The following is a 20,410-nucleotide window of genomic DNA, read 5'->3' on the forward strand; positions in this document are numbered from 1 at the left end:
TTTACCTTTTATGAATCCCACTTGGTCATGGTGGGTTATTTTTTTGATATGCTGTTGAATTCTATTGGCTAGAATTTTGTGGAGAGTTTTTGCATCTATGTTCATGAGGGATATTGGTCTGTAATTTTTTTTGTGGTGTCTTTACCTGATTTGGAAACCCTGGTGGCATAGTGGTTAAGAGCTACAGCAGCTAACTAAAAGGTCAGCAGTTTGAATCTACCAGGCACTCCTTGGAAAAACTATGGGACAGTTCTACTCTGTCCTAGAGGGTTGCTATGAGTTGGAATCAACTCGAGGGTAATGGATTTTGGGTTTTACCTGGTTTTGGTATCAGGGTTATGCTGGCTTCATAGAATGAGTTTGGGAGTATTCCATCTTCTTCTATGCTCTGAAATACCTTTATTAGTACTGGTGCTAACTCTTCTCTGAAAGTTTGGTAGAATTCTCTAGTGAAACTGTCAGGGCCAGGGTTTTTTGTTGTTGTTGTTGGGAGTTTTTTAATTAACTTGTCAGTCTCTTCTTTTGTTATAGGTTTATTCAGTTGCTCCTTCTCTGTTTGTCTTAGTTCAGGTACGTAGTGTGTTTCTAGAAATTTGTCCATTTCCTCTAGGTTTTCAATTTTTTTAGAGTACAATTTTTCATAATATTCTGTTATGATTCTTTTTATTCAGTTGGGCCTGTTGTGATATCACCCATCTCATTTCTTATTTGGGTTATTTGCTTCTTCTAGAGTGTTTCTTTTGTCATTTTGGCCAACGGTTTATTGATTTTGTTGATCTTTTCAAAGAACCAGCTTTTGGTCTTGTTAACTCTTTCAGTTGTTTTTCTGTTCTCTGTTTCATTTAATTCTGCTCTAATATCTATTATTTGTTTTCTTCTGGTGCATAAGGGCATCTTTTGCTGTTTTCTTTCTGTTTGTTCAAGTCGTAAGGCCAGTGCTTTGATTCTGGCCATTTCTTCTTTTTGGATGTGTGTGTTTATTGCTATAAATTGACCTCTGAGCACTGCTTTTCCTGTGTCCCAAAGGTCCTGGTGGAATGTGTTTTCATTCTCATTTGATTCGGTGAATTTCTTTATTCCATCCTTAATTTCTTCTAGAATCCAGTAGTTTTTGAGCAAGGTGCTGTTCAATTTCCACGTGTCTGATGTTTTTCCTTGCTTTTTTTTGTTACTGGTTTCTACTTTTATGGTTTGTGGTCAGAAAAGATGCTTTGTAATATTTCGTTGCTTCAGATTCTGTTAAGGCTTGTTTTATGGCCTAATATATGGTATATTCTGGAGAACATTCCAAGTCTGTTGGAAAAAAAAACTATACTTGGCTGCTGTTGGGTGGAGTGTTCTGCACATGTCTATGAGGTCAAGTTGTTTGATTGTGGCATTTAGATCTTCTGTGTCTTTATTGAGCTTCTTTCTGGATGTTCTGTCCTTCGCTGAAAGTGGTATGTTGATGTCTCCTACTATTATTATGGAGCTGTCTATCTCTTTTTCAATGCTGTTAGAGTTTGTTTTATTTATTTTGGAGCACTGTCATTGGGTGCGTAAATATTAATTATGGTTATGTCCTTCAGTGCTGTTAGAGTTTTATTTATTTTGGAGCACTGTCATTGGGTGCGTAAATATTAATTATGGTTATGTCCTTCTGGTGTATTGACCCTTTAATCATTATGTAGTGTCCTTCCTTATCCTTTGTGGTGGATTTTACTTTAAAGTCTATTTTGTCAGAAGTTAATATTGCCACTCCTGCTCTTTTTTGATTGTTGTTTGCTTGATGTATAATTTTTCCATCCTTTGAGCTTTAGTTTGTGTTTTTAAGTCTAAGGTGTACCTCTTGTAGGCAGCATAGAGAGGGATCGTGTTTTTTTAAATCCATTCTGCCACTCTCTGTCTCTTTATTGGTGCATTTAATCCATTTACATTCAGCATAATTATTGATAGTTATGAGTTTAGTGTTGTCATTTTGATGTATTTTATTATATGTTGTTGACAGTTCCTTTGTTTCACTAAATTTTCTGTGCTGAGTCATATTTATGTATTTTCTTTTCATCTTTTTCATTGTTGTTGATTTTGTATTTACTGAGTCTTTATGTTTTTCATGTTTTTACTTTGATGTGTAGGATTGTGAGCTTCCTTTGTGGTTACCTTAATATTTACCCCTATTTTTCTAAGTTTAAATGAATCTTTTATTTCTTTACATTGGCTTTACTTCTTCTGCATATGAAAGACCTATGACTACATTTTTTAGTCCTTCTCTTTTGGTCTTAATGTTGTCATCTTTTACATAATGAGGTCTCTGTTTCCCTATTTTCAGTGTTTTAGACTTTGATTTGTTTTTGTGACTTTCCATTCTGGGTTGATATCTAGTTGCTCTGTCCTCCGTGCTAGTCTTGAGTTGTTATCTGATGTTATTGATTTTCTATCCAGAGGACTCCCTTTAGTATTTCTTGTAATTTTGGTTTGGTTTTTGCAAATTCCATAAACTTTTGTTATCTGGAAATGCCCTAATTTCGCCATGATATTTGGGAGACAGTTTTGCTGGATATGTAATTCTTGGCTGGCAGTTATTTTTCTTCAAGGCTTTATATATGTCATCCCACTGCTTTCTTGCCTACATGGTTTCTGCTGAGTAGCCTGAGGTTAGTCTTATTAACTCTCCTCTGTAGACAACTTTTGGTTTATTGCTGTTGTTGTTGTTAGGTGCCATCAAGTTGCTTCTGACTCATAGTGCCCCATGCACAACAGAACAAAACACTGCCCCATCCTGTGCCATCTTCACAATTGTTGTTATGCTTGAGCTCATTGCTGTAGCCACTGGCTCAATTCACCTCATTGAGGATCTTCCTCTTTTCCACTTACCCTGTACTTTGTCAAGCATAATGTCCTTCTCCAGGGACTAATCCCTCCCGACGTTATCCTTAGCCACTCTTAAAATTCTCTCTTTATCTTTGGTTTTGGCAAGTTTGATTATAATATGTCTTGGTGACTTTCTTTTGGAATCTTCCTTGTGTGGATTTCAATGAGCATCTTGGATAGATACCTTCACATCTTTCACAATATCAGGGAAGATTTCTGCCAACAAATCTTCAGCATTTCTTGTTGTATTTTCTGTTATGCCCCTCTGTTCTGGTACTCCAATCCCACCTAGGTTATTCCTCTTGATAAAGTCCCATGTAATTCTTAGGGTTTCTTCATTTTTTAAAAATTCTTGTATCTGATTTTTCCTCAAATAAGTTGGTGTCAAGTGCTCTATCTTCAATCTTACTGATTCTGGCTTTCAGTGCCTCAATTCTGCTCCTATGACTTTCTATTGAGTTGTCTAATTCTGAAATCTTATTGTTAATCTTCTGGATTTCTGTTTGTTGTCTCTCTGTGGATTCTTGCAGCCTATTAAATTTGTCATCATGCTCTTCTATAATCTTCTTAAGTTCCTCTATTGTTTTGTCTGTGCGTTGCTTGGCTTGTTCTGCATTTTGCCTGATCTCCTCCCTGATCTCTTGACGAATTCTGTAGGTTAATCTTCTGTATACTACCTTTGGTAATTCCAGGAAGTTCTCTTTATCTGGAAGATTTGTTGATTCTCTGTTTTGGGAGCTTGCTGAAGCCATCATGGTCTGCCTCGTTGTGTGATTTGATATTGACTGTTTTCTCCAAGCCATAAATAAGCTATTATATTTATTTTATGTTTCCTTACTATGTCCTAGCTTCTTGTTTTGATATGCCCAAATAGGTTGCTCTAGTGAGCTAGTTTGATTATTGGCACTTTTGAAGATCTAACGTCCTGTCACCCAGTGGTTAGATCTGTTACTTTGTATGTGAGCCAAGGAGTCCATTTACTTTTCTTGTATGGATTCAGCTCAGATGTTCAGGTAGTCAGTCACCAAGTGTGTGGTACAGGCTGTTACCTACAGTCCTAGTCAGGCAGTGGATTGGTGTAGGAACAGGTATCTGGCTGACAGCAGCTCCTGAGTGGCTGTGAGGAAAGCGTGTCCCTGTTCCCTTGAGAACACAGGTGGGTGGGTTTTGCAGCTGGACTATGTACATTCAATGCTGTTGGCTATAAGGATTGGTTGTTGTTGTTGTTGTTAGGTGCTGTCGAGTCGGTTCCGAATCATAGCAACCCTATGCACAACAGAACGAAACACTGCCCTGTCCTGCGCCATTGTTACAATCGTTCTTATGCTTGAGCTCATTGTTGCAGCCACTGTCAATCCACCTTGTTGAGGGTCTTCCTCTTTTCCACTGACCCTGTACTCTGCCAAGCATGATGTCCTTCTCCAGGGACTGATCCCTCCTGACAACATGTCCAAAGTATGTAAGACGCAGTCTCACCATCCTTGCCTCTAAGGAGCATTCTGGCCGCACTTCTTCCAAGACAGATTTGTTCGTTCTTTTGGCAGTCCATGGTATATTCAATATTCTTCGCCAACACCAGAATTCAAAGGCGTCAACTCTTCTTCAGTCTTCCTTATTCATTGTCCAGCTTTCACATGCATATGATGAGATTGAAAATATCATGGTTTGGGTCAGGCAAACCTTAGTCTTCAGGGTGACATCTTTGCTTTTCAACACTTTGAAGAGGTCCTTTGCAGCAGATTTGCCCAATGCAATGCATCTTTTGATTTCTTGACTGCTGCTTCCATGGCTGTTGATTGTGGATCCAAGTAAAATGAAATCCTTGACAACTTCAGTCTTTTCTCCATTTATCGTGATGTTGCTCATTGGTCCAGTTGTGAGGATTTTTGTTTTCTTTATGTTGAGGTGTAATCCATACTGAAGGCTGTGGTCTTTGATTTTCATTAGTAAGTGCTTCAAGTCCTCTTCACTTTCAGCAAGCAAGGTTGTGTCATGTACACAATGCAGGTTGTTAATGAGTCTTCCTCTAATCCTGATGTCCCATTCTTCTTCATATAGTCCAGCTTTTTGGATTATTTGTTCAGCATACAGATTAAATAGGTATGGTGAAAGAATACAACCCCGCCGCACACATTTCCTGACTTTAAACCAATCAATATCCCCTTGTTCTGTCCGAACAACTGCCTCTTGATCTATGTAAAGGTTTCTCTTGAGCACAATTAAGTGTTCTGGAATTCCCATTCTTCGCAGTGTTATCCATAGTTTGTTATGATCCACACAGTTGAATGCCTTTGCATAGTCAATAAAACACAGGTAAACATCCTTCTGGTATTCTCTGCTTTCAGCCAGGATCCATCTGACATCAGCAATGATATCCCTGTTTACATGTCCTCTTCTGAAACCGGCCTGAACTTCTGGCAGTTCCCTGTGGATATACTGCTGCAGCCATTTTTGAATGATCTTCAGCAAAATTTTGCTTGCGTGTGATATTAATGATATTGTTCTACAATTCCCACATTCGGTTGGATCACCTTTCTTGGGAATAGGCACAAATATGGACCTCTTCCAGTCAGTTGGCCAGGAAGCTGTCTTCTGTATTTCTTGGCATAGATGAGTGAGCACCTCCAGCATTGCATCTGTCTGTTGAAACATCTCAATTGATATTCCATCAATTCCTGGAGCCTTGTTTTTCGCCAGTGTCTTCAGAGCAGCTTGGACTTCTTCCTTCAGCACCATCGGTTCCTGATCATATGCCACCTCTTGAAATGGCTGAATATAAACCAATTCTTTTTGGTATAATTACTTTGTGTACTCCTGCCATCTTCTTTTGATGCTTCCTGCGTCGTTTAATATTTTCCCCATGGAATCCTTCACTATTGCAACTTGAGGCTTTAATTTTTTCTTCAGTTCTTTCAGCTTCAGAAACACCGAGCGTGTTCTTCTCTTTTGGTTTTCCATCTCCAGCTCTTTGCACATGTCCTTATAATACTTTACTTTGTCTTCTCGAGAGGCCCTTTGAAATCTTCTGTTCAGTTCTTTTACTTCAGCAATTCTTCCTTTTGCTTTAGCTGCTCAACGTTCCAGAGCAAGTTTCAGAGTCTCCTCTGACATCCATCTTGGTCTTTTCTTTCTTTCCTGTCTTTTCAGTGACCTCTTGCTTTTCTCATGGATGATGTCCTTGATGTCATTCCACAACTTGTGTGGTCTGCGGTCACTAGTGTTCAGTGCATCAAATCTATTCTTCAGATGGAACCACTTATTCTTGGGTCCCTGTCATGGGCGGCTAGGTGGCATGGATGGAGCCACCAGTCCTCAGGCCATTGATGTGGGTAGGTGAAGACCCTGCTTAACAGGCAGAGCAGTGTCAAATGTCTCAATCCTGCCCCTCCGCCATATAGGTGATACAGTCGAAGTTAGGCTTCATGTATATACCCTATTATACTGTGGTAATGAGGGCCTATGCTGTTGAAATGGGCCCACACAGGTCTATGTAGGGGTGAAAGGCATTCAAAGTCCATGGACTTCGTATGCCTGTGCCTAGGCAAAGGAGCTGTGCCTGCCCTGAGTTTCCAGCTTAGGGGAGCTGGCAGATTACTTTTCCTGTTTGTTAACTTTTCCCCCTCCAAAGCTGGGAGAATGCCTCAGGGCAAGTGATAGGTCCTACTTCCAGCCCAGGGGATGCGGCTATCTCTGAATCTGGCTTGGGACCGGTGCAGAGCAGGGAGGGGTCGGGTAAAAGGGAGAGAGGTTTTTCCCAAAGGGGTGTTTTTTGACCCGCGTGGAAGGTTAGACATATGTACTTATCTTTTGCCAATTGAGCGCAGCTTTTCACTGATTCTGGAGGCATGAGTAGACTCCCTACTAGTCAGTCTCTTCTGATATGGAAAACAGGTCCCAAGCACCACTGCTTGCTTCTCTGTGCACAGCTGATCCAGCCTGCAGGGTGCCAGTTCCTGCTGGGTCAGGTCTGGCAACTCCTCACTGCTTCTGAACTGTCTCTCCCTCCTCCTGCCACACAGTCCAATTCCTCAACTTTGCCTTTGCTGTTCAGGGCTCCTAGATAGTCATATATAATTGATTCACTTATTTTTTCAGGTCTTTGTTGTAAGGGGAAGCCCTGGTGGTATAGTGGTTAAGTGCTACAGCTGCTAACCAAAAGGTTGGCAGTTCAAATCCACTAGGCAGTCCTTGGAAACTCTATGGGGCAGTTCTACTCTGTCCTACAGGGTCGCTATGAGTCAGAATCAATTCGACAGCAACGGGTTTTTTGGTGATTTGTTGTAAGGGGGACCACAGGCAGCATCTGACTACTCCATCATCTTCGGCAAATCTATTCTTGAGGTGGTCTCTAAATTCAGGTGGGATATACTCAACATCTTACTTTGGCTCTGGTGGACTTGCTCTAATTTTCTTCAGTTTCAACTTGAACTTGCATATGAGCGAGTCGGCCCCTGGCCTTGTTCTGACTGATAATATTTTGCTTTTCTGTCAACTCTTTCCACAGATATAGTCGATTTGATTGCTGTGTATTCCATCTGGTGAGGTCCAAGTGTATAGTCATCATTTATATTGTTAAAAAAAAAAGGTATATGTAATGAATAAGTCATTCCTACAGAGCTCTATCATGTGATCTCTGATATCGTTTCTATCACCAAGGCCACATTTTCCAACTAATGATCCTTCCCTTTTGTTTCCAACTTCTGCATTCCAATCACCAATAATTATGAAAGCATCCTGATTGCATGTTTGATCAATTTCACTGCAGAAATTGATAAATATCTCAAATTTCTTCATCTTTGGCCTTAGTGGTTGGTGGGTAAATTTGAAAAATGGTCATGTTAACTGGTCTTCTTTGTAGGTTTATGGATATTATCCTATCACTGATAGAGCTGTACTTCAGGATAGATCTTGAAATGTTCTTTTTGATAATGAATGCAACGCCATTCCTCTTTAAGTTGTCATTCCTGACATAGTAGACCATATGATTTGCCAATTCAAAATGGCCAATACCAGTCCATTTCAGCTCACTAATGCCTAGGATATAGATGTTTATGCATTACATTTCATTTTTGATGATTTCCAATTTTCCTGGATTTCTGCTTTGTACATTTCAGGTTCCAATTATTAACGGTTATTTGCAGCTGTTCCTTCTCATTTTGAGTCGTGCCACATCAGCAAATGAAGGTCCTGAAAGCTTGACTCCATCCATGTCATTAAAGTTTACTTTGAGGAGGCAGCATTTCCCTTGTTGTCTTTTGAGTGCTTTCCAACCTGGGAGGCTCATCTTCTGGCACTATATCAGACAATATTCTGCGATGCCACCGGTATTCAAATACCAGCAGGGTCACCAAAGGTGGACAGGTTTCAGCTGAGCTTTAGGCTAAAACAGACTAGGAAGAAAGACTTAGTGGTCTACTTTTGAAAAGAATTAGCCAGTGAAAACCTTATGAATAGCAGCAGAACATTGTCAAAGCCTGGTTGACATAAACAACCAAAATATCCACTCTTGGGAGAATGGATATATGAATGGTGGTATATTCTAGATTATTCTATAGCAAGTAACACGAATGAATCAGAGCTATGTGTGTCATCACAGATAAATCTCAAATACAATTCTGATGTTGACTCCTTACATGGATGTTTCCAGGGAAACTGGAATTGATTTGCTCTTTGAGAGCTCTCAGCTCAGAATGGGCACTGTGTGACCCCTGTCCCCTTCTTGTTTCCTTTTCTTCCTTCTTCCTTTACACTATTTTTCCTCCTGGATCTTTTCTTCTCTTACCTCCTGCAATCTCAGTTTATGTTCTTCCCTGCCTATCCTGTTTCTTTTCCTCTTTTTTCTTTCACTTTCATGGAAAAAGCCTGGGGTGAGGGTGGGGCTATGCATTATTTCCTGGTCAATCCATTATTATCCCTATTTAAGACTGAGAATACTGAGGCTCAGAGAGGTTGGCAAATAGGTGAAGGCTCTGCAAATTATAAATAGCTGAGCTGGGACTTGAATGCAGGTCAGACTCCTGAATCCAGGCTTTTTCTACCACAGAGTGTGTTCCTTGCCCCTCTCTTCCTCTCTCCTGCCTTTTCTTCCCTTCTATCTTCAGGAATGTCCCATTTATCCACCACTATAATTACCAGTATTATCATTCCACTTTCTGTCATACCATTCAAGGATAACAAACCAAAAAATACAAACCCATTGCCATCGGGTCAGTGCCAAATCATGACAACTCCGGGTGTTGCAGAGTAGAACTGTGCTCCACAAGGTTTTCAAAGCTGTGACCTTTCTGAAGCAGATCACTGGGCCTTTCTTCTGAGGTGCCTCTGAGTGTATTCAAACTGCCAACCTTTCAGCTAGTAGTGAGGTGCTTAACCATTTGTACCACTTATGGGCGCCATAGGTTGTCATAGGTTATGGTTTATCAAATGCTCTTGTGAACAAGATCTTATTTGGTCTTAACAACTCCTGTGAGGTGTATGAGGCCAACATTAAACCCATTTCACAAATGAGAACCAGAGCTCCAAGCTCAAGGCTGCACAGGACTGGGCTACTCTTCCGTTCCTGACTCTGAGTCCAGGACACCCTTTTGGTTACCCTGCTTGTCTTCATTACCTAGTAACAAAAATACCACAAGCCAGTGGCTTTAAAGAACAGAAATTTATTTTCTCACAGTACTGGAGCCTAAGGGTTCAAATCAGGGTCTTGGCCCTTTGATTCCTTTTCTGGGCTTCTTCCCTAGTTCCTGGTGATTGCTGGCAGTCCTTGGCATTCCCTTGCTTGTAGATGTTCCTCACGTGGCATCTGTCTTCCCTGCGTGTGACTCTGTGCCTATTCTACTCTTTTTATAACTCAGAAGTGATTAGGTTTAAAACATGGAGTTTCCAAGGAGCGCCTGGCGGATTTGAACTGCCGACCCTTTGGTTAGCAGTTGTAGCACTTAACCAGTACGCCACCAGGGTTTCCGCTGATTAGGTTTAGGACCCACCTTACATTGGTATAACCTCATCATCATAACAAAAGAAAAACCTTATTTTCAAGTAGGATCACATCTACAGGTACAGGGGCCAGGATTTCAGCACTTATTTCTGGGGCACACAATTTAAGCACACAGCTCCTTCATACAGACCCTCCCATGCAATGAGACCATCAACGTCAAGTGCTGATCATTGGACACACACATTGCTTGTGAAACCAGATCCTGCTTTTATTTAAAATTTTGGTATTTTGTTCATCATGGATTTTTTTTTGGAATTATTTTTGAATTTTTAAAAATATTGAATAAAAATACTATTTATCAGATGACTGCATTTTCAGTGGCTTTAAATTTTGTACCCAAGGTGAGTGCCTCACTAGCCTCACCTTAGTCCCAGCCCTGCCTCTGTCTTTACCTAGTGCTGGAACTACACTGTGATTCCTTCTGATGAGGTAAGCCTGTGAGAGTGTGTTTACAGCAGTGTCTCATCTGACTGTCTTTTTTGACCCTTCTCTGTTTGTTTGCTTGGTTTACAGGGTACCACTCCACCAGGCCTTTCTCTGGGAACCCTACCTGCTCAGCATGATTTAGAAGTGTCAGGTAAGCACCTTGGAACAATGATGGCCTGCCTGAGAAAGAGGGGACTCTTCTGTTGGGCCCCTGCCGTTAACTGGCCAGACTCTCACTCTTTGGGCTTTGAGCGGCTGAGCATAATGAAGCCTTTTTCTGGGAAGGAACTTTTCGGGAATGAACTTCCATGGATGCCTCCTCGCCCATCCCCCTCCCCCCAGCTGTTAGCCTTTAGAGGAATAGAAGGAACAACTTGATCAGGGTTTTTCCTAGAAAAACCCTTCGATGGACCCATTATGGAAAACAGAGCTGTTTTTGTTTTCTTTGATTAATCACAACGTCCTGTTTTCCAAAGCAAATGTGGCCTTGGATCTTCCGAATCAACACAGTCTGTGCCGCAAAGGAAGGGCTGCGGCTGCCTGGAGCTGGGCAAGGTCCCTAAGATCTGGCAGGGGGAGGAGGGAGGGGCATGTAGCCGTGTCCTCAAGGACTGGATCTTCAACCTTTACATTTGCAGGAGCTCAGGTTACCCTGGGGCGAGGCATATTTCCTTTGTGTTTTTATGCCAGTGTGAACAGGAGAAATATTAAACTTTAAAGATTTCTTTACAGTTCCTTGAAAGCTGGTGGGGTGAAGGCAGCCAGAGAGTTATATAACAGCAAAGCTCACTTAAAGCAACAGTATCCCTATAGGGCTGTAATGTTTCACTTAGTAGGGTTTTTTGGGTTTGGTTTTTACTCATTTTAAAGGAAAAGATACTAGTTTTGTGGAAAAAATAGTGGCTCACCCGCCACCATTTTCTGTTCTCTCATTGGATGAATGCAATTCCTAGGGTGTTGATAAAAAATATATATACATACAATGCCCCTTTGAAGGAGACAGGGTAACTAGTGTTCATTAACCTCGGGCCGCTGTAGCATACTTATTCTTGTTTGAATTCGGAAGGAAAGAGAAAAGGAGAAAAGCTTTCTAAAGCATGTGTTTGTTTTAATTTAAGAGTCTGGGGGGATTTTATAAATACTGAGTTAGCTTTTCATTTCAAAGGGCACAATGCCCTTTGAGGTAGAGAAGGCTTCCAGCATTATAGAACTTGTTGCTATGCTATTTTACACAGTGCTTTTGCAAATGGTTAACATCCTCAGCTGCTAACAGGAAGGCTGAAGGTTTGAGTCCAATCAGAGGCACCTTGGAAGAAAGGCCTGGTGATCTAGTTCTGAAAAAAAATTAGCCATTGAAAATCTAACGAAGCACATTTCTACTCTGACACACATGGGATCGCATGAGTAGAAATTGACTCCACGACAACTGGTTTCATTTAATACCTTTCAGAGCACATCACATGTATTATCTCAACCAATTTCTAGAACTTCTTTGACTTGACCTTCTTTTTCTTCCCATTTTAGAGGTGAAGAATCTGGGGTCTGAAGGATTTCATGACTTGCCTGACGTCACACAGCCCAACTGATATCAGACTCTGAGTTTCTGGTTTTCCCCTCTCTGCGTCACTCCAGACTCCCATCTCTTTCCTTTATACCAGTGATTCTCAACCAAGGACGATTTGCCCCCTGGGGACACTTGGTAATGTTTGGAGTCATTTTTGGTTGTCACAACTGGGATGGGAGTCCACTGGCATCTAATGGGTGGAGGCCAGGGATGCTGCTAAACATCCTACAATGCACAGGACAGCCCAAACAAAGAAGCATCCAGCCCAAAATGTCAATAGTGCTGAGGTTGAGAAGCCCTGGTCCACACTGTGCTCAGTATCACAGGGAAATTCCAACCTCCAGGAGTTGCCAGGAGCTCCTCTGCCTAGCAACAGGCTTGGCCTCTCTCATGTTGCTGCTGCCACAAGAGTTAAAGCCGTTGTCTAGAATGCCCTTTGGCAGGGGCCAAGTGTCCCCTCCGGAGTTTACTGCGGGACACGCAGTGCACCAGCCAGAGCTGGTGTGTTTTATAATTTATAGTTACAGGGTGCCTATCTTCATTTAGCAGCAAGTCCCTGGCAGCCACCCTACCAAGGAGGAAGCATGTTCCACAGAGGGCTGCAGCCCCGCCAGATGACCACTGGTGGTATTTGGGGACGGCTGTTGCTCTGAGGCACCTGGGAATAGGCCTGGGCTGAGATGGAGCTGAGCAGGCGGTCTGTCCTTCCGACCCATTCGTCAGCAGCAGGCCCTGCCAGGAGATGGCCTATTGAACATTTCCAGGAATCGCACTGCCAAGCTTGTCAACTGCTTTCTTGGAAGTACACTCAATAAGGATGGCAGGCCTCCAGCAGGGAGAGCAGAAAGCCCGGCCTGGACCACAGCACTTGGAAATGGCAGTGCTAGGCTACAAGGCCCTGTCAGTGCTTTGGGGAAGCAGAGCTGTTCTTCTTGGGCTCCTGAACCCAGGCAGCTCCTAGAGTCCTTTTAATATGTTCTCAGTGTGGAGGGGAGATGGCCGCGCCTGTCAGAAGGCCCTAGTCCCTGCTGACCCCTGTCACCCTCCCAGGCTTGCTGTGTTGGTGCAGCCTCTGACAGCCAGGACCAGGACAGCAACTGGGGCTTCAAGCAACGTATTAACTATCAGCGGTGACCAGCCTCAGTGTGATCTGGGGAGTGTTTGCAATCACTCCTTCTCCTGTAAGCTTCACTCCCAAACAGACCCAAAGGAACGTCAGGAATGAGGAGTATTACCTTTCCCCAGTCACTGCCCCCAGTCACTCTGAGTATAGAGCAGATATAAGGCAAAGGTGTGTTATTGAAAGATAAATTTTGTAATTCACCCTCCTTCCCTCCAATCAGCAGAATTAACCTTTTCCCTCACAGAGGCCTGACGTTGCTGTTGGAATGTGTCCACCTTGGAAGCCTCTAGGCCCCTGAGATACAGCTTCCTCTAACCCCTGGGGCGGCACCGTGGTGGACGGCTTGGGGAGGCCCTAAAAAACCCAGCTGTCTTCCAAGAAAAGCTCCTTGGGGCTTAGGCATCATGTCAAAGCAAGGGACTGAAAACTCTTTGCTGTTTGGGGTATTTAGGGAAAGGGAAATTTTGGCAAAGTTTATCGTTACACATGTATGGGGCATCTTTATATTGCCCAGAACAACTGACTCCCACTGAGCTACAGTTAGTTGCGGGTAGAGCTGCCAGATACAATACAGGAGGCCAAGTTCAATTTGAATTTTAGGTAAACAACTTTTTTTTTCTTTTAGTATAAGTACGTTCCAAATATTATTCACTATTTATCTGAAATTTAAGTTTAACTGGGCATCGTGTGATTTTATTTCTTAAATCTGACAATTCTATTTGGGGGATAAATTGATCTAAAATTATTAGTTTTAACAGGAATGTCAATCTTTACTGAGTACACATGAAAGGCCATACTTTCTTTGCTTCTTGTGGCCAGTCAATGGAGGAAAAAGGAAAAGGGAGAGGAGAGTAGCAATGAAGAAGAGAAGAAAGAGGAAGATCCAAAGGAAGGGAAATAGACATAATAAAGGAGAAAAAGAAGATCCAAATGAGAGAGAAACAGGAAGTACTGAGGGGGTGAGATGAAAATAGGAAAATTTCTAAAGGCCTGAAGTCATTTCCCTGGGAAACAATGTTTAGTTGGCTAACCACTGTTGCCAGATCTGCTGCTGCTGCTTCGTTCTGTCTGGTGAAACCCACAGTGACCGCTAGGGAGAAATAAATTTCTGCCCATAGTGTCAGGATCAAGGTCAAAATTGGCACCGGGTCAGGCTGAAATAAAGCCTAAGGTCTTATCCAGCCCCTGAGCCTAAGGATCCTCCCCGAATACACACACTCATTGCTGTCATTCATGGATTTCAGATTTTCAAAGAATTGGAATATAAACAATAAACTGAAGTAGGTTGCAATGGGAAACCCTGGTGACATAGTGGTTAAGTGCTACGGCTGCTGACCAAAAGGTTAACAGCTTGAATCCACCAGGTGCTCTTTGGAAACTCTATGGGGCAGTTCTACCGAGCCCTATAGGGTTGCTATGAGTCTGAATCAACTCGATGGCAACAGGTTTTTTGGTTTAGGTCACAATGATCCCATGAAACTTTTTTTTTCTTATTGATGATAGTTTAGAAAAACTTCCAGGAGCTTCTTTTGGTTCTAGGTCAATGTGGCGAGAAGCAAGGGTCATTGCAGGGCAGGTGTACAGACAACAGAAATTTCCTAAATTATTAATACCCTCGTTCTCTGACCCACAGATGGAAGGTCAGGCTGGTCTCAACCTCAAAGAGAAGAAACCCTGGTTAGCTTCCAGGGAACGGGGCATCAAAAGGAGGAACCAGCCCGTGGTGGTAGGGAGGAGAGCCTAGGAGCCCACCATCATGTGTATTCTGAGAAACTACAAGGGAGGCTGTGTTTGGTTACCTGGGCTACACTATTAAGTGTGTAATAGTGGATTTCCCATAAACTGTAGTGGGGAGCAAAACAGACATACCAAATATCCTTGTTTTGACCCTATTCCAGATCCCTGGGGATGTTCAGGTGTGTCCACTTAGGACATTGCCATGGCAATAATACATTTATTGAGCATCTACTCTGGGATGGGCACACAGGAGGTACTTTATGAACATTATCCCAATTGGTCCTCAACAACCATCTCACGTTGTAACCCATTTCCATCAAGTCAATTCCAACTCATAGTGACCCCATAGGGTTTCCAAGGCTATAAATCTCTACAGAAGCAGACTGCCACATTTTTTTCCTGTAGAGCTGCTGGTGGTTTTGAACTGCCAACCTTTTGGTTAGCAGTCCAAACACTCTAAACACTGCACCACCAGGGCTCCTTATCTCATGTTGTAGATATCATTATTGTTCTTACTACTATTACCCTAATTTAAGAGATGGAACAAACATGGCTCTTAGAAGTTGTTTTCTCAAAGTCAACTGACTAGTGAGTGGTGGAACTGAGGTTTGGTCCTCTTCCTAATTCAGGATTTATTCCTGGCCCTCCAGTTACACTGCAGGGTTTAAATCCTGGCTCCATTACTTATTAACTGTGTGACCTTGGGTAAGTTACTTAATCTTTCTGTGCATCCATTCCACCATCTTTACAACAGGGATAAAAATAGTACCTAGCCTATGAAGTTTCTGGTACTGTGCTAAGCATGTGCATGCTTATCTTATTTAATTCTCATAAAACCCCTGTGAAATGGGTACTATTGCCTTTTTCATTTGGCAGGCGAGAAAACTGAGGGCCAGAGAATAAACAAAAAGGGGGGAAATACCCTGGCTCCTCCCTTCCTTCAGCCCTCCAATCTTTCTCTGTGACCTCCCGCTGTTGGAATCTAGCTGGAGCCAGTTGGCAGGGCAGCCACGGAAATGGAGTTTGTAGGAGTCAGCCCCTTGTGGTGCAAGAGCAAAGCAGAAGGGTGGGGATTGGATCTGAGACCAAACAGCAGAATGACTGTAGAGAGGCCTCCCCTGTTCCCACAGCCAAGAGGAATCTGTCCTGGCTCTGAAAGTCCATAGCTCTTAATCTAGAAATTTCCTTCTGTTCTCAAGACTTTTTTTTTTTTTACCATATAGTTATATATTTGTGTGTGTGTGTGTGTGTGTTTGTGTGTGTGTATCTGTGGGTCTTTTCTTCTTTGGTCTATAGGCTCAATAGGTCTATAGAGTAAGATACCAGTGTGAATTGTCATTCTCATCGTAATGCCTAGCTCCATGCTTTGCTCAATAAATATTTATTGAATGATGAATGATACATAAGAATATTCGATGCCTGGCCTTCTCTAGACTGAGGTAGGTGACAGTATGCCAGAGGGTATGCCAAGCCACAAGACAAACACTGTTCATTTCTGTGGTAAGTAATATTAAACATCATTTTTATATGAAAAAAGAGTCAAATGTAAAACTTACATGATTTTTTAAAGATAAAACAAGCTATTTAAAAAAAAGGTTAACCTCTTTAAACATTCTTTCCTTTATCCTTTCTTTCAACAAATGTTGACTGAGTATTTTTTATGTGCCAGGCGCTATTCTAGGCCCTGGGAACACAAAAGGGAGCTAGACAGACATGATTCCTGCCTTCAGGGATCTTACGATCTAATGCAGACATCAACAGACTTTTTCTATTGAGGGCCAGACAGCAAATATTTTAGACTTTGTGGGCCAAGCAGTCCTTGCTGCAACTGCTCAGCTCTGCCATTGTAGTGTGAAAGTATACATAGACAATATGTAAACAAATAGGTGTGGATGGATCCCAATAAAACTTTATTTACAAAAACAGGCAGCAGGTGAGATTGGCCCATGGGCTATAGTTTGCTGACCCCTGGTCTAGTGGGGAAAATGTCTAGTGGGGTCTAGATATTAAATAATTTAGGAAAATACAGTGTTAGAGTATAATACACCATGCTCCTCGGGCAAAATCAGGTAAGTCACCTAGTCCAGGATTAGGACTGGCTTCCTGGGTGTGCGACCTGTGCAGTCACACAGGACCCCACTCTCAGAAGGGACCCTGTGTTTGGCTTAATTCTCTGCAGTCACTGTCTTGAAATTCTTAATAATTTTATCTTTGCATTTGTGTTTCATGCGTGAAGTCAGACGGGCAACGGAGCATGCGCTGAGCCAAGGCGCTGTGCCTGGCGGCTGTGTGCACATGCGCAGGCTGACGCCCAAAGGCCCAGAAACAGGTAACGCTCAGCTGTTGGCTTGGCTGCGGCGCTTGCTTGGGTCTGTGCGGGGCACCGTGGGGCTCCAAGGGGGAAGCCAGGGCTGGGACCTGGGCTCAGACTGGTGGTGGTGACCGCAGCGGCGGCAGCAGTTGATGCAGTGGTGGCAGCCGCGGTGGTGGCTGCGGGAAAGAGGAAGAGCTCTGCGTGGGGCAGCGCTGAGACCACCAGTACAGACCATGGAGTCAGTGTGTCTGGGTTTGAATATCAGCTCTCCCACTTGCTGTTCTTAAACAAGTTGATTAGGTTCTCTGGGCCTCGGTTTCCTTATTTGTAAATAGGGATAATAATTTTAGCTGTCTCAGGAAGTCGTTGGAGGATTGGATGAAGTAATCCTTGTGAAGTGCTGGATTCCAGTGCCTGGCACATATACTTGTTCAGTAAATGTTAGCACGATTATTACTATAATAATTAATTTTTTTATTGTTACTATTATTTTGTAGCAATAGTACCTACTTCACAGAGGTTTTATGAGCATTATATAAGGCATGCAACATGTTTAGCACAGCACCTGATATATAATAAGCAATCATAGAATGGAGCTATTGTTACTTTTAGCCTGGCTCAGGTAAGTGGGAAAGAGTGTAGTGGGAAGAGTGATGTCTGCTAAGGGTGCAAGGTGAGAGAATAGCACTATGAGAGGATTGTTTACCAGCCTTGGTATATTGAAGCTGTGGTGGCACAACAACTAAGCACTCAGCACCTAACCAGAAAGGTTGGCAGTTCAAACCCACTCAGAAGCTCTGCTGGAGAGAGACATAGCAATCCGCTCCCATAAAGATTACAGCCCAGTAAACCCTATGGGGCATTTCTATTCTGTCACATGGGGCCACTGTGGGTTGAAATCGACTCAAGGGCACACAACAACTGTGGAGAGAGAATTGACAAGACCTGACAAGTGGATTGACAGACTGGAGCTGGGGTTGGGAGAAATCCAAGAATTGGTGTAGTAGGGATGGTGATATCAAAGTAGTAGGTTTGAGAGAGAAGGTTATGAGTTCATTTTTGGAAATTGTATTGAACTCTACCCATTTGAAAAAAAAACGATACATCAGTATATCTCAAGAGATGGGGGTTTATGATAGGGATACACACATGTGCAGTGATGTAACGAAGAAAACCATCTCAGCAGCCACACATTCAGGCCTCCTGAGAACTGGAAACCATCCAGGAAACCACTCCAGGAAACCACAGCAACTCCAATTACCAGAATCTGGTCTCCTCTGAATTCTGCCCTATTCAAGACTACCTCTGTCTCTGCTTCTCTTTCCTCCAAGTTTATCGATTTTTGCCTTGGTTTCTGGGGTTATAGTCTCTGTGTCTTCTATCCAAGATTGTTGTTAGCTGCCACTGAGTCAGCCCCCTGACTCATGGCAAACCTACATACAATGCGATCGACCATTGTGATCCATAGGGCTTTCATTGGCTGATTTTTTGGAAGTAGATCACCAGGCCTTTCTTCCTAGTCTCAGTCTGGAAGCTCTGCTGAAAACTGTTTGGCATCATAGCAACATGCAAGCCTCCACTGACAGACGAATGATTGAGGTGCATTAACTGGAAGTCAAACCTGGGTTTCCCACTGAACCACCACTGTCCTCCAGTCAAGATTGTTGTTATTCGGTGCTGTTGAGTCGATTCTGATTCATAGCAGCCCCCTGTGACAGAGTAGAACTGCCCTATAGGGTTTTTTAGGCCGTAACCTTTACGAGAGCAAATTGCCACATCTTTCTCCAGAGAAACTGCTGAGTGAGTTCAAACCGCCAACCCTTCACATAGCAGCCAAGATTACAAAGACAGTATTCGATTGGACTGGATATTTACTATCCAATATGAAGCTCCCCAACTGGGCTGAGTTCTAAGGCCAGGCCACCTCAGTTTCCTCAGGTCTGGCCCATATTTAATGCCTTTGGTTCAGCCTAGCAATTGTGACCTAGAATAGCAGAGTCACATGACACAAAGTGTCCAGGCCCATCATTTTCAGAAGCTGTGTAACCAGTAGGTTTCATGGCCAGTCTGGTGTAGACATGGTGAGGCAGAGAAAGTCAGTGGAATCTCTATGAAGCTGGAAAGACAGGTTTGGGTCATGGTTGAGAGAGTATTAAGGATATCTAATTTACTTCTTTTCTTGTGTTTGTTTTTATTTTGATAAAATATATGTAACATGAAATTTGCCATTTTAACCGCTTTTAAGTGTACAATTCAGTGGCATTAATTACAATTTACAAAATTGTGCAGCCTTCACCATTACCTCTTTCTAAAACTTTTTCAGCACCCCAAACAGAAATTCTCCTAATTTAGTTTTTTTTTTTTTTAATTTACTTCTAATATTATGCATGTCATATGAATTGCTTAGAGAAGATCAAAATCTGCCCAAGGTTTAAGGGGAAAAAAACTGAGAAATTATTTATGAAAAAGATGGTTCTTTCAATGGGACCCAGAAAGTTAGATGATTTACAGAGGGAGGGATTTTATTACCATCCTTTGAAGAGACTTTACTAATTTCCTAGAAGAACAACTTGGAAATTGGCTTGGAAGGGTGAGTATGGTGAGGTTAGGGTTTCCTTGCTGCTTTGAGAGTAAAGTGTTCTACATCTCAGGAAAACAAACAAAACAGCCCAACCCTCTGTGATTCTTCCCAGAACTCTTCACAACCTAGACACCTATCCTGCCCCTTGGAACTTGAGGGGACCCAGAGCTTGTAACATATATCAAGGATGCAACATATATATCAGGGATAAGTTGATACAGACTCACTTACATGAGTTCCTTTAAAAGCAAATAGAGGCCTTGATCAAAAGGGGGAAAATGTGGAACAGAATTTCATATTCTTATAGAATCCAGATTTACTGGATTGTGATGGTTAAGATTGGTTGTCAACTTGGCTGGTTCATGATTGTCAGTGTTTTGGCAGTCATACAATGTTGTGATCACTTCCCTGTGAGATCTGATATGTGATCATGCCTGTGATGGAGTCTGCTGTGAGTAGCCAGTCAGTTGAAAGGGAGTTTACTTGGGCATGTCAATTGCATCCAAATATAAGTGGACATTCTGGCTTTTACCTGCTCTGGAGCCTGCAGCTGGCTCCTGTTCATCTGATCTCCGGTTCTTGGGACTTGAGCTAGCAGTTACCTGTGGTCTTACCAGCCAATCTTGGGATTCATCAGTCTTCACAGTGAGCAAGAGCCCTGTTCTCTAATCTGCCAATCTTGGGTTTGCCAGCCCCTGCAGTTATGTGAATCAGGAGAAGCCTCTATCCTGATCCATGGACTTGGGACGTTCCAGCCTCTACAGCCATGTGAGCCATTTCCTTGATATAAATCTCTCTATATATTTATATGCTTATATGCT

At 42.5% G+C, this 20,410-nt stretch overlaps 1 protein-coding gene across 3 annotated transcripts in view; it reads left to right on the top strand.

The window, feature by feature from the left end:
* CRADD (CASP2 and RIPK1 domain containing adaptor with death domain) overlaps nt 1-19,305 on the top strand; it is a 304,520-nt gene extending 285,215 nt beyond the window's left edge. The window contains exons 5-6 of one of the 3 annotated variants that reach the window (XR_007517308.1): nt 10,358-10,421; nt 11,795-11,818. Coding sequence is in view for 2 of the 3 variants with exons in the window: in XM_049884060.1 (XP_049740017.1) it covers nt 10,358-10,421; nt 11,795-11,856 (126 nt within the window). In the remaining variant the exon portion in view is untranslated. Of the gene's footprint in view, nt 1-10,357; nt 10,422-11,794 lie in introns of all 3 variants that reach the window. The other 2 variants (XM_049884060.1, XM_049884064.1) reach the window with 2 other exon arrangements.
* Nucleotides 19,306-20,410: the final 1,105 nt, after the last annotated feature.

This window comes from Elephas maximus, chromosome 4, assembly GCF_024166365.1.
Source record: "Elephas maximus indicus isolate mEleMax1 chromosome 4, mEleMax1 primary haplotype, whole genome shotgun sequence".
NCBI lineage: Eukaryota > Metazoa > Chordata > Mammalia > Proboscidea > Elephantidae > Elephas > Elephas maximus.